We start from the raw sequence: 17,336 nt of genomic DNA, 5'->3' as shown, positions 1-17,336 counted from the left end.
CAGGACTACATCCAGCATCTCTACGATCGTCTCCGTGGGAGAATAGCAGCCTGCATTGCTGCGAAAGGTGGATATACACTGTACTAGTGCCGACATTGTGCATGCTCTGTTGCCTGTGTCTATGTGCCTGTGGTTCTGTCAGTGTGATCATGTGATGTATCTGACCCCAGGAATGTGTCAATAAAGTTTCCCCTTCCTGGGACAATGAATTCACGGTGTTCTTATTTCAATTTCCAGGAGTGTATTTTGTGTCGAAGCGAGATTAATTTATTTATATCCTGTATGGAGGTATTTAAGCTTAACTTCAGTTGTATGTTAATTTTCTATCCTGTGTCGATGCAAAATTATTTTTTTATATCCTGTGTAGAGGTATTTAAGCGTAACTTCAGCTGTACACTAATTTTGCGCATTACGAGACAAGATTACTGTATTTCTGTTGCGGTGGCATATTATTTTGGTCTATTGTATTATTAGATTCGTGAAATTTTCTTGAAATTGAGTGCAAAGGCGTCAAATTTTATATGGAAAGCTGAGAATTTCTTCCCCACATGGCTGTGTGCGATGAATCCTGAGCTGCACCTGTCGACCGCTCAGCAGGCTAGACACCAGAGTGTAAGCCATCTACTTGTTTTCCATCTTAGTTTGAAGTGTATTTAAAGTTGCTGAAGTCTTCTTCCTGGTATAAACTATTATAGTTATTCTGTCACCGAGGGCGAAATGATTGAACACAAAATCACAGGAATTCTTTGGAATACAGCAACAAGAAAGTGAATGTTTGAGACAGCATTCCATGTGAAAAAGCTAAGTATCCCCAATGGAAAATTTCAGCATTTGTGCAGAGAGCTACTGGGCAGAAATCAATGAAACATATGATTCTAGTTTTAAATTGTGGCCTATGTGACATTAATTTCCGTCAAACCGAAACTGTTCATCTTCTTTTTTGCCATTTGGAATCGTATGAAGGACATACCAAAAACTTTTCATTGCAGTCAGCGGAGTAAAATATATTATCGTATGGAACGTTTGCTATGTAGAATGATATTATGCAGTAAGTTGGAGAACCGTAAAATGTGCCCGCATGTATAGACTTGTATTTAACAAATACTGAAGTCTGTAACGTTACGCGTATGTAGGCAAGAATTGTTGGGAAATGAATTTTCTTACGGATGAACACTAGGCCAGGGCGGAGCCCAGGTACAAAGGCGGGGAGCAAATGGCAGGAAATGGGCTCTGTGTTGTAATGTATTGTTTCATAAAGGAAATATTAAATATAAGCCCACGGTTGCACAACCATAGTCAAACTCCACTCCGCCCAAACCCTGTGCCACAACAGCTCCCATCATGGACTCAGTCACTCTTTCGAATGTTCTGGGCTGCAGCTAGAAAGTGCTCAGATGCTGCAGACACATGCTGTCTCCACTGTCAGTAACTCTTTTAGCGTTCTCAGTACTTTCCAGATGCTACGACGACTAAAAATCGAGGGGTGATGTAGTTAGCCTGACACAAGGACCTCCTTGTCCTATGCATCTCCTAAGAAGTATGTAGACGTGTTGATGAACACAGGTACGGAAGTGGGCTTGTGCTCCATACTGCATCAGCCACATTACCTGTCCTTTTACTAAAGGCCCACTCTCCTGCAAAAGCGGCAGGGAGAATCCCACATGCGTGATTCTGACAAGGGTTTGTGGCAAAACAGATAGTTCAGGTAGGAGGCCGCGAAGGCTCAAACACTGATGCCAAACCGTCGCTGATGCGATGATCCTATCATTCCCAAGGGTTTTCTGTAGCCCACTTACGACAATTGTGTACGTTTATGACGGCATCTGTACCAGAGGTCGCTTCACTCATGCAGAGTACTGACAACAGAAATTCCATAAAGATGCTGATCTCTTACAACAACCAGTGACGAAACCTTCCCCGAGAAAGACAATATGATAATCCCAGAAGACCTAATATATCATAGGAATTGTATGGCTTTCATGTAGGACACACAGCAACGACCTTTGGCTTAATCAATGCTGATGGGCCATATATCTGGAGCATGTTCTGTAGTTGGTCTCGTTATCGTTTAGAATCTGGTGTTCCAGAGCTGCAGTACCCAACGTCCCTCAGCCGCCCAGCTTGTTCATCTCTCTGAAAGAACCTATGATCATACAAACGCCGAAGAATGGTTGCTAAGGTTTTGCATGTTGACTGATGCTGTCTGCTAACAACCGTTTTCATATGCTTCACTGAAGACATAAACCATCTTCGTTCGCTTCTGGAAAGGTTAACGGACCATTGTGCTTCAGCTTACGTGAAGTTCTGTAAACTAGTCATCCATGTTTGCAAATATGTATTAATTCAATAATCATCAATAATAATGTAACCTGTAACGTAATGTACCATTAGTAACTGCGTTATTGCAGCGCCGGACGTATTTTGATGTGAACTTTGTTCCCTTTGCTGCTTGACAGCGCCGTCAATCGACATGAGATCGCTGGAGATCTTGGCAGGCTCAGTCTTATTGACCACTCTGCTGCCCTTTTCTGTTTCAGTGCGTAAAAAGCAACAGGCGGATAGAGAAAGACAAACGATGATAAAATATTTTATTCATTATAAAGTGCCGATGTGGCACACCTAAAGTGGTGCGATTTGAAGATCGTGTTGTTTGAAACACAAGTAAGTGTATCTTTGTCCATTTCTATATTTTTATGAGATAAAAATCGTTTCAATGCAGGTGACATCTAAGTCCGAACACCAGCGGAGGTAGTAAAATACGATGACGTCTGTTTTTGGCGGCTGGCGAGCGACAAAGTCCTGGCCACACCCCTGGCGCACCCTGGCACTACCTGTCATTGTGTGTTAATCATCGCACAGGCCGCTTCAGTCGCACAACCTGCACGTCAGCTATTATATATTTCCGACAGAGCTGGCACGTCTTATTCCTATTCACCGTTAAGAAAGCTCTGTTTCTTTAATGAAGAATTGTCTCTACCAACGTCGATTGATGGAGCAATGTTAAGTGAATAGTATCTACATAAGAGGACGTGCTGAAAAGTAGTACGTCCGAATATCTTATGCGAACTCCTAAAGCGTTTCAAATAAAACAAACTTCTTTAACATTCTCCATCTTTGTTTTTCATTTCTGCGTATTTACTTCTCAACATAGTCACCATTGGAATAATCTCATTTCTCTTAGCGAGAGACCAGATTGCTGATACCGTCACCGCAGGTTGTTTGACTTCGTTGACATAGCCACAACCTCACCTTTGCTTGAGCCGCTTCGTCACTATCAAAGGGAAGCCCTCGAAGCTATTTTTTTAAGTTCTGGAAACGGATGAAAATCGGATGTGGCCAAATCGGGATTGTATGAAGGATGTTCGATCAGAGAGAACCCAAGCCGCCAGATTGTTGCACATTTAGTAGTGCTCGTGTGCGGTATGGGTTTGTCATGCTGAAGGACAGGGTGCTCCATGAGTGGACAAACTCTTTGAATTCGACACTCGATTACAGCACAGTATTTCTCATGCACCGACGTAGCTACGTTAAACACCGCCATGTTACGTGCTACCATTCGGAGCCGTCTAGTGGCAAAGGTATGCAACTTGCGTCAGCGAAGTGGGGAATTCGATCGAATAATACGCGTGACATGTAGTACAACCTCTTTGTGGACAGAAAAAAAATTCATAGTCATTATGTTTCAGCACACCCTCGCGCCTCTACATTTCCCGCAAGCTTCTATGCGCAGCGCGTTGGACGGTACAACGTATCAATATTATTTATTTTCTAACCCATTCCACTGGTGTAATCGGCGAGGGAAAAATGACTGTCTCTATACCTCTGTACTCCTAGTAATCTATTTTACCTTAAACATCTAAAGCCTATGCCAGATATACGTTGGTGTAGCATAAAGGTCGTGTATACTTCGAATATAGGGTCTCTAAATTTACCCCTCAAGGTTTCTCAAGAATTATGTCGTCTTTGCTCCAAGCATTCCCCTTTAAGTTCCCCGAACATTCCTTCTAGACTTTTGTATGAGCTCTACCGACTTCTTAGGACCCAAGCAATGTGCCCGTGAAATCGTTCGGTGTCTGATGTCATGCCTACTTGATAAGGATTCCGAACACTGGAACAGTATTCTGGAATTGGTCGCACTAGCGTCTTACATGTGATTTCATGTAGAGACGCATTGTTTTTTCCCACAAATTTAGGTCTTCTATTCGCCTTCCCTAATATTTATTTTACGTAATCGTCCCATTTTACACGCTTCTTAGCACTACTCCTAAATACTCGTACAATCTGACGTGCTCTAGGCTTTCTCCACTTTGCTTATAATCAGTTGCTGTGCGGTTGATTCTCTTCATTTCCCTGTGCACTTCTTCCTTACACTTGACAATGGTTAGTTATAGAAACAAAAATTACAATGAAATTGATCAAATTTCTATTAAGCCGAAACCAGAACATTCTTAGAATTACTACTCAGTTATGAAATGTAGCCGCCCATTGACAAAGAGAATGATTTCCGTCAATACAATTATAAAATGTGTGTGGGACTGCACTTTCACATCTGTTCACTCGCTAAGGTTGCTGGTAATGAAAACGTTAATCAGAGCTTATGTTTCTGCGTCTGTTGCTCATCATTTGACCTGTCTGCGTTTAAAGTTGAGTGTTAACACCTGCCTCAATTTTTTTACGTAGATACAGAATCCTCTTGCAAAGATTCCCTATTCTCTCATTATTTGTGAAACATTATGTTGGCTTGTATTATGCAGTACCCGATCTGCTATGGTCTAGGTACTTATTTATAAGATAATCATAGCATAATACTCTTAGCTAGGTAATTAATCATAGAGCATTTGTGGTCGATGTGGTGCACAAAACCGAAAGCAAACAAATGTTATAGAAAGTAAACAACTGCCATCAACGGTAAAGATAGATGTTGCTACAATCAAAGTGAACTGCTTTCATATCATTTGCGTAATACTACTTCGCTCGACCTTTGACATCTCTTTATCCACTTCTGCTGAACTTCTGTCGTACCTATAATTTGGCTTGTGTTACCTCTTTTGAGTTCTGTACGGAATACCTATCCTGAGACTGGCATCTGCGTACTCTCGTGCATATTCTTCGATATGGATCGATAAGTGACTACTTAAAATTTTCGGAGATACTTCGCGTCATCTTTTCGTCTGACAAAGCTTACTTTGATTGTACTAAAACCTACATGATTTGATCTCCATCTCAAACAAAGAGGTAACGTAGACAGGTCTTAGAATTTATGCCGGCCGCGGCGGCCGAGCGGTTTTGGCGCTTCAGTCCGGAACCGGGCGACTGCTATGATCGCAGGGTCGAATCCTGCCTCGGGCATGGATGTGTGTGATGTCCTCAGGTTAGTTAGGTTTAAGTAGTTCTAAGTTCTAGGTGACTGATGACCTCAGATGTTAAGTCCCTTAGCGCTCAGAGCCATTTGAACCATTACAATTTATGTAGGACGCTATAATGGTTCAGAAATGGTATACGAATCTGTATGTATTAAATCGGTACCACGTTAGTCTCATTGTCAGCTAAAACAGAGGGCGGATCTGCTGCTAAATTAGCCGCTTCCGTTTTGACTGAATCAGCGAAACACTCCATCACTCCTGAATTGTAGCAGAATAATTCTAGAAACACTCCATGAAGATGGGGGCGGGGCCTTTTCTTCACATCCAGATCGCTTGCCTCCAAATCCGCTGAACACATCTGGACACTCTCGAGAGCAATGTGCATGTGCAGGTTAATGATATGTTTCTTGATCGCCAGAAGCAATCTGATACAACTCCACGCTGTCAACAAATGCACAGTGTAAGAGCGCACAGAATGTCAGACCAAATTTGTGATTGTACTGAAGAGTTTCTTGAAACCTTTTTTAAATGACACACAAAACTTTTCGCAAAAGAAAGTGTACTAGTATTACACATAGGCCTTAATTTGAGGAAGAAGTTCCTTAGAATGGTTGAAATGGCTCTGAGCACTATGGGACTTAACTTCTGAGGTCATCAGTCCCCTAGAACTTAGAAGTACTTAAACCTAACTAACCTAAGGACATCACACACATCCATGCCCGAGGCAGGATTCGAACCTGCGACCGTAGCGGTCTCGCGGTTCTAGACTGTAGCGCCTAGAACCGCTCGGCCACTCCGGCCGGCGAAGTTCCTTAGAACGTACATTTGGAGCACAACATTGTGTGGTAGTGAAAAATGGACTGTAGGAAAACCGGAACAGAAGAGAACCGAAGGATTTGAGTTTTGGTGTTACAGAGGGGTTCTGCGACAGGTACAGTCAGCCTCCTGGCCATATGGACCATCAGTTTAGGCAACATTTTGTAGCACTCTTCCTGCGTGTTGAATCTCAGAAGTTTATGAAAGGATGCCGGTTTTCAACGATCAAAGACTTTAAGCATGTTGTTGTTCGTCCGTGTAGGATGTACATAGAGTATTGTGATAATAGCCCAAAAGTACAACCGCACTCGGACCTCGGAGTCATCTGTGTTGCATCTCAGGAAACCCGTAAAATTTCTTGTCAGCGTAGTATCATTTTACAGATACTGTCTCTTACTCACCTTCATTTCCCGGATATTTCAGCATTTATTATGTGTGATTTTCTTCTGTTGACCACCGATGGCTGTTGGTCCACTAACCTGTCCAATTTGATTAGTTTACGTTCTCTTTTCCACTCATATCAGTTCTTTCTCACCAGCTGTGCCAATGAGATTCTTGTATCTGTGTCACTGGGTTTTATTCAATAAAATTCGTGTTCTTGAGTATATCCACAACTCTTATATACGCACATTTGTAAACAGGACCATGGTAAAGCTACTCCTGTATGTACAAGACGGGGCTGATGCTTCATCACGGTCAGGAAAGCAAGCTGTAAGTCAGGAGGCCATTTTAGCAAGATTAGACAGCATCAGGGAAGAAGGATAAAGAAATTTAACGTATTGTATACAGGGTGGTCCCGAATTCATGGTACAAACTTGAATGGTAGGTACAGGACATTGTAACAAGGATTTATTGTATAGGAATGTATAGTCGCAGGTGACGCGGTGAGGCGTAAACAGGGGAAAGAGAAATGGAGTGATCGGTTGGTGTCACTGCCGGTAGAGGGCAGTAGATGAACATGATGTATCGCAGTAGGGACAAGCGCCATACACAATTGTGCTGCCGTAGACGATGGGTGACTTTACGTATGCAGAAAAAGCAGACATGCATTACATGTACGGCCGTGCAAATGGTAACGCCAGAGCTGCGTTACGAATGTATCGCGCGGAGTATCCTAATCGACGAATGCCGGATCATAGAATTTTTCAACGGTTACATCGTAAACTTTGTGAAACAGGTACGTTCGACGTCAACAGACATGACGCTGGTCGATTAAGAGCTGTACGCACTCCAAGACTGGAAGAACGCATCTTGAACATAGTGGCTGATAGACCCGAGTCAAGCACAAGAACTGTTGCGCGTGACGTACATGTGAGTCATTAGACTGTATGCAGAGTGTTAAATGAAAATCGCTTACACCCCTTCCATTTTCAAAAAGTACAAGCATTGAATCCGGCAGATTATCCTCTTCGCGTGAACTTCTGCCAGTGGTTGTTGCAGCAATGTGCGTTGCAGCCGGATTTCGTAGGTCATGTGCTATTTACAGATGAAGCGACATTTTCACGCGAGGGTGTCTTTAATGCGCACAATTCCCATGTGTGGGCAACAGATAATCCACATGCAACGCGTCCACATGCGTATCAACAACGTTTCGGTATTAATGTGTGGGCTGGTATTGTGAACGACTTTTTGATTGGGCCATACTTACTACCCACGCGACTCTGTGGCGAAAGCTATCTTATTTTTCTGCAAGAAGTGTTACCAGAACTGCTGCAAGATGTTCCGCTCGCCATTCGTAACCGCATGTGGTTTCAGCACGATGGAGCGCCAGCACACTTCAGCACTGCTGTACGGAATTACCTGAATGCCACGTTTGGTGCTAGATGGATTGGGCGTGGTGGACCAGTCCCTTGGCCACCCCGATCTCCTGATTTCTCTTGCCTCGATTACTTTTTATGGGGACATCTTAAGAGTCTTGTTTATGAGACTCCAGTTGACTCAGATGAGGATCTCGTTGCTCGCATATCTGTAGCTGCTGCAGGTGTGCGTGAAATACCAGGCATCTTTGAACGTGTACGCCAATCGCTGCACCGACGCTGTCAAGCATGTATCGCTCATGGTGGACGCAATTTTGAACACTTACTGTAAACATGACACTTGTCAACAACGATTTCAATAAAATCTTTCGTTTTCCTTTCGGCCGTTATTTCCCCTGTTTACGCCTCACCGCGTCACCTGGGACTATACATTCCTATACAATATATCCTTGTTACAATGTCCTGCACCTACCATTAAAGTTTGTACCATGAATTCGGGACCACCCTGTATACACAGCCGGAACCCTCAAGGACAAGGTCATTTTATTGACAAGTAAGATGATAGTTCATCATTGTAGGAGTATACGATGACAAATTCAAACCAAATGATACACACTTGTCACAGCAAAAGATGCCCAAACAGTCTCATTAATACACAGTGTGCTCCTTCTCACGGCAACGTGGGCATTTACTCTCGCATGTAAGCGATCATAGAGGTGCCGAAGGGCATCCTCTGACGGATTGTCCCAAGCATCTTGTGCCTTTTGCTGCAATTCGGCAATGATTGTTGTAGGCCGTGGCGAACTAGTAAATCCCCGCTTCAATGTGGCCCATTAGTGTTCGTTTGGAAATACATCTTGTGATCTTGCTGGCCAGGGCGGTTGTTGTACACCACGAAGAGCATGTAGTGTCGCAGCATTTGTGTATGTGTACGTGCATTGTCCTGCTGAAAAAGCACATCATCTTCCTGTCGAAGAAATGGCAGCAGCGTTGGGTAACAGCTTGTGCGATGCAGCAGGCACTCGCTACTTTACCTTTTACCATGCAGAAACGCCAAATGTGACCGCTAGTTGCAATTGAAGGTCCCCCCCCCCCCCCCCCCCCCCCACACCAAGAAGCCTGGGATGGGACCTGTGCGTCCCACTCTGGAATAGGCAGCTCACCAGGTCTACGCCATACACGTGTACGTCCATTACAGACGGAACCTGCTATTCTCACTGAAAACAACGGGGCGCTAATCTATACTCCAGCCAACTCTTTCACACCGGAGTAGCCACGCCTGGCGGTGTCGTGGTGTCAGCGGTAGCCAGGCCACATGCGCGCACGGTCTCAATCCTACTGCACGCAGACTTTTCCCAGGTCCCTGATGACACAGAAGGTGCAACATGCGCTCGCATTTCGTCCCTGGGTGATGTTCGGCCGGCGCTGGATGATGTTTGATCGGACACAGCTACCCGCACAGTGCGTCGATCTACACGTACGTCTATACTATACGGACGTCGAGAACTTGCTCTACAGGTGTGGGAATCTTTCACAGACCACTGCTGAAACAAGCGGCACACCACCGGTACATTGTGCCCGACATGAGCAGCAATACGTCTACACACCCATCCAGCTTCCCGCAGGCCCACAGTGCCGTCCCTTCCACGTGGCTGAAACTGTTTAACAAGAGTAAGAATTCGTCGGTGGGCATGGTTGTACCTTAAAATGTAAACATTATTCATCTCTAAATTCTGTACAGTTATTACACGTAGAGTCAAAACGGAGGGTGCACAGACAGGCCTCACCGGCAACACTCAAAGCCATTAAATATCTGGAATATGCTGACGGAGCGATATACACTCGAACGACCACATGAAACTAATCGGAGGAAAGGCAGATGCTAGGCAGATCCATTGGTCGAATTATCAGCTTAAAAAAACCTCGTTCGACCGATACTTCAATCTTGCTTCGCAGTATGTGACCCTTACCCGGTTGGATTGATGTGGCAAATGGAGAAGATCCAAAGAAGAGCAGTACCCTTTTTCACAGGTGTATTTAGTAATCACGAAAACCTCGCGAACATGCTCACCCAACTCTGTGGCAAACACTACAAGAGAGGCGTGCATCGTAGTGATGTTTACTGCGAACGTCTGATAGCGTAGGTCCCTAGAAGAGCCAACCAGTATCCTGCTATCTAATACAGCTATCTCGCGGAAAGCCTGTGAAGATGAAATCAGAGAGATTCGAGCTCACGTGAGGACTTACCTAGCAATCGTTCTTCCCGCGCACCATTCACAACTAGAACTGGTAAAGGGGAAGTGACAGTGGTACACTAACTAGACTCCGCCCCCTCATAAGACGGTTTGTGGAGTATAGAGACCTCGATCCCATTCCGACTACTCGTGATTTGTGAGCTGCGGCATAGTGTTCATGGATCAGGGTGGTTCTCCAAATCTTTCAATGACTCGTGAAGCTCATAGCATGACGCAGCACGAACGTCATGGGGGCGAAATGGGGTGCTGAATGCTATTAGGCTGGTGTATCTAACGCCGTTACTCGTGAGAGTAATAACTAGCTCACTAGTAAATCATGTGTAACTCAGATTTAGAAATAAGTACATCTTTGCAGAGGAGTAAACAATCACTTTTTACTAAGGGTTGCCAATCAGAAGTATAAAAAAAGTTTTGTGAAGTCACAGGGGAGATGCACTGCAGTTTTATGGAGACATAGGAGAGATGTGCTGCTAAAGACTCATAAGGAGGATGTATGTCACAAGAAAAGTGTAACTATAAGGGCACAGCAAAACGTTTTCGTTTGAGGGCGTTGCTGCAGCGTTTATGCTACGCAGCACGACTCCGATGTGGGTGTGGAAGCAGCTATATGTAGGCAACGGTCTAGAGTGGCATTCGTCTCTTTCTGACTTGTGCGCGGTAAATGCGGAAACGTGAATTATGGCGACATTATCACCAGATGCTGTTATTCTTCCCTTGGTTGCCGAATGACAAACACCGGCGGGAATCCATTGGAGAATGATGAATGTGTAGGGGGCAGCATGTCTATAAAAAACCACCAAGTGAAATGGAGCGACAAGGGGTGTTGCTGCTTCATGATAACGTATGTGCCCATATGGCAAATGTCGTAACGCTGAAGTTACGCCAACACATGTGGTGGACTCACCAGTATCTGCCCTATAGTCCTTATCTTCTCTCTGCAACTCTCTCGCCTTCGGTCCCATAAAAAAAGGCCTTGAACGGTCGACGATTTCTTTCTGACGAGGATGCTCTGCAGGCAGTTACGGACTTCTTGATGCAGCAGGACACGGTGTTTTACCAAACGGGCATCTTCAACCTGTTGCATCAGTGGAATGATTGCCTCAATGCTCAAGGCGATTTTGCCTGATTGGAATACCGATTCTGGACTGTACGACCTTCGAACGCAAACTTTTTGATTGCCCTTTATAATAAACTCTACTGAGACAGTATGTTACTGACAAACAGTGGCAAAAATGTGTGACAAAATGGGGATTTACACACGCACGCAGTGTTTTTACGAATCTAATCGACGAACGAAGTGATCCCAAGAACAGAGTAGCAAGCGGATGTTGTCCAGATTGAAATGGGAGGGGGAAAGAAGATGAATACTCTCATGAAATGTTACCCCATTATAACTTTATTTAGAATCAAGTACCTTTTTTATGAATCTTGAAGTTTTCAGTTTGTACTCGTACATTAGCTGTGTTCAAAACAATAGTTGGGTAAATAAACATGTTTTCGAGCAGTAATTTCATCGTATTATTGATGTAGGCTGGTATTCTAGTTCGATCAGGAAGCGTACTGCGGTAACTACTACAGAACTCGAATATGGCACCGAAAAATGCAACTTGTATTCCGAAGTACAAAGGCAGGAATATTTTTAACGTCCCACTGACGTCATCCAAAGTAGTTGGAATCGGAGCTCTAGCACGGTTTATTGTTAGACAGATACTGGAGAAGAGGGGTGTGGGGGGACTGTCCGTGATCTTGTTGGAGGACTCATCCCAGCATTCGTATGATATGAATGATGGGAGCCACGGAAAACTTACTTTAGATCGACGGTTGTCAAGCGATAAATTGATACAGGCGAGTTTTTGCAGCTTTATTAGCCTTATGTTTAATATGAGACACACAGATTTTCTAATACCAGGTAAAAAAGAAAAAAGTGGTTATGCAGAAATTTTATTCTGGTTTTATAAAACGAGAGTTACAAAACTGTCGATGCTTCTTTTCCACCATTGAAAACATATACTTGCTGGATGGAAGCACAATGCATTGATATTTTTGTAATAAGTGTCACAGAAATTTGACAGTTTTTTTTATTAGTAAGAGGAATATAAGACTTTCTTCTTAAGATTGCATTATTTTTTCTTGTGGAAGGAAGATGAATTCCGTTGTCACAGTCAAAGGCTGAAACCCACTTTTATACCAATGGATTTCCTGATACGTAGTGGGAGGTCAGCCTTGTTTTGATTAAGAGTACTGAAACATGTTTCTCTATTTAAAATAAAAAATAAAAGTTCCTTGTGGCCTCTTAAACAACAAACAATTAAATTCACTGACAACGAGAAAGTGTTTCTCCGATATGAATAAAAATCTTCCTTCGTTTTCCTTTTTCACGTGTTTTCTGATGCTGAACGTCCGAGAACAATCCAACAGGACAAAAGTCTGTTTTTGGATGACAACACTGGAGACTATAACAGCAGCAGTGACAAAATTCTGTCTTGCTCCTTTGGCATCGAGCTGTCAGCATCGTGTCAGCAGTACGTAGTGAGTGATCTCAATGAACGGTTATAGAAGTTTTTGTACTGATGATGTTTTGCTTTGTGGGCTGCTCAGCTGCGCGGTCCTCAGCGCCCGTACAAAGTCCCAATTTTCACAGTCCAATTTTTACACAGTCCAATCTAGCCACTTTCACGAAAGATGATGATGGTGATGAAATGATGAGGACAACACAGACAGCCAGTCCCCGGGCAGAGAAAAATCCCCAACACCCCGTTATCCAGAGGCAGCAACGCTAGTCACTAGACCGCGAGCTGCGGACAAAGTTCTTGTACTGGTGGGGGGTGTCGAGTCCTCTACTCCAAGACACCGATACAAATCACAGCGAAGTCCGTTGTGCATGGTGTGTTGTCTCCTAGGATTGCACCCTCTCCTTCCCGGGTGACCCTCGCCGGTGCCCTTGTTGACAGGTTGTTTTTTAGTTACCAGCGCAGCCACCGGGCGCTGTCACCTGTAGTTGCAGTCGCAGGTGTCCCTCATGTTGCCGCGCACCCAGTCGAGGTAGCGGGACACCCTCGTGTACACGCCCGGGTAGCCAGGCCGTCCGCAGCCCAAGCCCCACGATACCACGCCTGCAACACAATCACTCTCACAGCAAACAGTTTCACTTCACATAGTTATAGTCATGTTACATGGATCATGTTCTCAATGTCTTACTAATTATCAAATAATTTGGGATATTCAGGGTGTCCCAGATGTTGCAACTAACTTCTAGTGGAGGTGGGGCACATCTTAAGGATTGAGAATTGCACAGCAACCCATGGCCACAAATGTCAAGGGTAAGTGGCAACAAAGGTCGAAGATCGGAAAGGAAAGAACAGAGTGATTCACTGGAAACATTTATTGGATATAATGAGTACTCATGGTGTACATGTACGACATGAATATAGCTCTAACGTTACAACAGGTGCTCGGAGTTTGCCCCATCAGACGCCATGAATGCCAGACACCGATGAAGCTTGACTGCCAGACACGCTAGAACACACCGACAGTTCTTCCATTGTAGTTGCTGCACAAACGCTTCTTGAGACGAGATCCATATCAGACTCCGCAGGATCGCGATACAGGAGGGATTTCAGGGCTCTGCACACAAAAAAATTCTAGGTTCAATAAATCCGGTGAGCGTATGGACCAGGTGACCTTTCCAAAACGCCCAATCCACCGATGCGGGAATGACCTGTTCCCATGTCTAGAAACAGCCAGTCCAAAATAAGCAGGCGCTCTATCATGTTGGAGCCACGTGCTGCGCCTCAGATTTTCTGGAACATCTTCAGACTGCCGAGAAGAATCTGCTTCAGAGAGATCTGATAAATCGCGATGGTCAATCGGGATAGTAAAAATTACGGCCGATCTAAGTAGCTGGCGACCAAACCCGACCACACTTAACTGTGAAGTGAAGTGACGTTGTACCGCTCGGTGTCGCACACCACGGGGGTTTTCTGGTCGTCGAAAATGCTCGTTGTGATGATTGATTACGCCATGTCTAGTGAATGTTGCCTTATCAGTGAACAACACATGTTGTTGTTGTTGTGGTCTTCAGTTCTGAGACTGGTTTGATGCAGCTCTCCATGCTACTCTATCCTGTGCAAGCTTCTTCATCTCCCAGTACCTACTGCAGCCTACATCCTTCTGAATCTCCTTAGTGTATTCATCTCTTGGTCTCCCTCTACGATTTTTACCCTCCACTCTGCCCTCCAACACTAAACTGGTAATCCCTTGATGCCTCAGAACATGTCCTACCAACCGATCCCTTCTTCTTGTCAAGTTGTGCCACAAACTCCTCTTCTCCCCAATTCTATTCAATATCTCCTCATTAGTTACGTGATCTACCCATCTAATCTTCAGCATTCTTCTGTAGCACCACATTTCGAAAGTTTCTATTCTCTTCTTGTCCAAACTATTTAACGTCTATGTTTCACTTCCATACATGGCTACACTCCATAGAAATACTTTCAGAAACAACTTCCTGACACTTAAATCTATATTCGATGTTAAATTTCTCTTCTTCAGAAAGGCTTTCCTTGCCATTGCCAGTGTACATTTTATATCCTCTCTACTTCGACACGGATCTGTTATTTTGCTCCCCAAAAAGCAAAACTCCTTTACTACTTTAAGTGTCTCATTTCCTAATCTAATTCCCTCAGCATCACCCGACTTAATTCGACTACATTCCATTATCCTCGTTTTGCTTTCGTTGATGTTCATCTTATATCCTCCTTTCAAGACACTATCCATTCCGTTCAACTGCTCTTCCAGTCCTTTGCTGTCTCTGACAGAATTACAATGTCATCGGCAAACCTTAAAGTTTTTATTTATTCTCCATGGATTTTAATACCTACTCCAAATTTTTCTTTTGTTTCCTTTACTGCTTGCTCAATATACAGATTGAATAACATCGGGGAGAGGCTACAAGCCTGTCTCACTCCCTTCCCAACCACTGCTTCCCTTTCATGTCCCTCGACTCATATAACTACCATCTGGTTTCTGTACAAATTGTAAATAGCTTTTCGCTCCCTGTATTTTACCTCTGCCACCTTCAGAATTTGAAAGAGAGTATTCCAGTCAACATTGTCAAAAGCTTTCTCTAAGTCTACAAATGCTAGCAACGTAGGTTTGCCTTTCCTTAATCTAGCTTCTAAGATAAGTCATAGGGTCAGCATTGTCTCACGTGTTCCAATATTTCTGCGGAATCCAAACTGATCTTCCCTCGAGGTCGGCTTCTACTACTTTTTCCATTCGTCTGTAAATAATTCGTGTTAGTATTTTGCAGCTGTGACTTATTAAACTGATAGTTCGGTAATTTTCACATCTGTCAACACCGGCTTTCTTTAGGATTGGAATTATTATGTTCTTCTTGAAGTCTGAGGAAATTTAGCCTGTCTCATACATCTTGCTCACCAGATGGTAGAGTTTTGTTAGGCCTGTCTCTCCCAAGGCTGTCAGTAGTTCTAATGAAATGTTGTTTACTCCCTGGGCCTTGTTTCGACTTAGGTCTTTCAGTGCTCTGTCAAACTCTTCACACAGTATAGTATCTCCCATTTCATCTTCGTCTACCTCCCCTTCTATTTCCATAGTATTGTCCTCAAGAACATCGCTCCTCTCGTTGTGATGATTGATTACGCCATGTCTAGTGAATGTTGCCTTATCAGTGAACAACACATAACTTGGGAAATACACAACTCGGCCAGTTAGTTGCAGAAACCGCTGTGCGAAACGCACACGTGCAGGATGGTCATCACGATGTAAACACTATACCCTTTGGAGATGAAAGGCTTGTAAGGATTCGGCGACGAAAACGCACTGCACACTGCAGCGAGACATTTAAAATCTGAGATAATGGCACGTATCTTGGTGTTTGGACTGGGCACCACGGCATCCAACACACTTTCTTCCTTAACGACCGAACGCGCTGATCGCGGTGTGCTCTCACGATCCCTGCCACTTCCTAATGACCTATAATCACACAAATTTCGATGCAGACTGGCAAACAAACCTTGGTGCAGTTGATGTCTGCCTGGGAAACGTTGTCGATTAATACGTCAAACGACTTGCCCATTGAACTCAGCTAATGCATACAAAAGTGTATATATGCAAGCTCATCGTCTGTGTACCGAAATCCTCACGTTCCCGTCCAGTAGTCTCGTGTACAGCACCCCCTAGCGGCGTACGACGACGTTTGCAGCCATAGGTCGCTATACAGTTCTCAAACCTTATGTTGTGCACTGCCTCACATATAAGGTGCCTATCCGTCCCGTTTTTTTCGGGACAGTCCCGATTTTTGTGTGTCTGTCCCGAATTTTTTCGAAGGTAATTCGGGACACCTGTTTGTCCCGAAATTAACAATCATGACCCAATTTGATCCGAATTAGACATTAATTTCACCTCTATCGGTCGTCAGATATTTTGATTATAAAACTGGTGTAAAAGTAAGATTATTATAATTAAAATCGTAGCCTAGGGAAACATCTACTATTGTGAGTGGCTTTTTAACAGACTGCCTCAGAAAAAAACAGCGTAGAAGAAAAAGTTGTAGGACTGTGTGCTGATAACACTAATTGCAATTTTGGAGGTGCTGAAAGAAAAGGTCAGAATAATGTCTTTACTAAACTACAAATGGATCTCGATCATAGACTGATAGGGGTTGGTTGTGCTGCTCATATACTGCATAATACTGTTCGAGCAGCTACTGATATTTTGCCTGTAGATACAGAAATGGTAGTTTCCAAAATATTTCTGTATTTCAAATCATACACTGTGAGACTTGAAATTCTGAAGGACTTTTGCAGCTTTGTTGAAACAGATTTTGCAATGATTTTGGGTTATGCTCAAACAAGATGGTTAGCACTGTTGCCTGCTGTTGAGCGAGTCATAAAAATGTTTAAACCACTAAAATCATACTTCCAATCTGAAAATAAGTGTCCATTGTTACTTCAAAACTTCTTTCAATACTCTTTGTCTGAAATATGGCTATACTTTGTTCACAGTCAGGCTTCATCATTTCATGAAGCAGTTAAAAAAGTTGAAGGACAGACAGTCGCTATATTTGAAGTGGCTGATTGTATTAGTAATTTGAAAACTACATTGCCGTCCAAAATTGAAGACCA

At 43.7% G+C, this 17,336-nt stretch overlaps 1 protein-coding gene across 1 annotated transcript in view; it reads right to left on the bottom strand.

The window, feature by feature from the left end:
• Positions 1 to 12,116: 12,116 nt before the first annotated feature.
• The window catches only part of LOC126481382 (trypsin-1-like), a 112,956-nt gene continuing 107,736 nt past the window's right edge, over positions 12,117 to 17,336 (bottom strand). Inside the window, exon 7 of the mRNA XM_050105096.1 lies at positions 12,117 to 13,304. Coding sequence (XP_049961053.1) covers positions 13,180 to 13,304 — 125 coding nt within the window. The 3' untranslated portion in view covers positions 12,117 to 13,179. The remainder of the gene's footprint in view (positions 13,305 to 17,336) is intronic.

Source organism: Schistocerca serialis, chromosome 5 (assembly GCF_023864345.2).
Source record: "Schistocerca serialis cubense isolate TAMUIC-IGC-003099 chromosome 5, iqSchSeri2.2, whole genome shotgun sequence".
Classification (NCBI taxonomy): domain Eukaryota; kingdom Metazoa; phylum Arthropoda; class Insecta; order Orthoptera; family Acrididae; genus Schistocerca; species Schistocerca serialis.
This window is presented reverse-complemented; position numbering and strand designations above follow the sequence as displayed.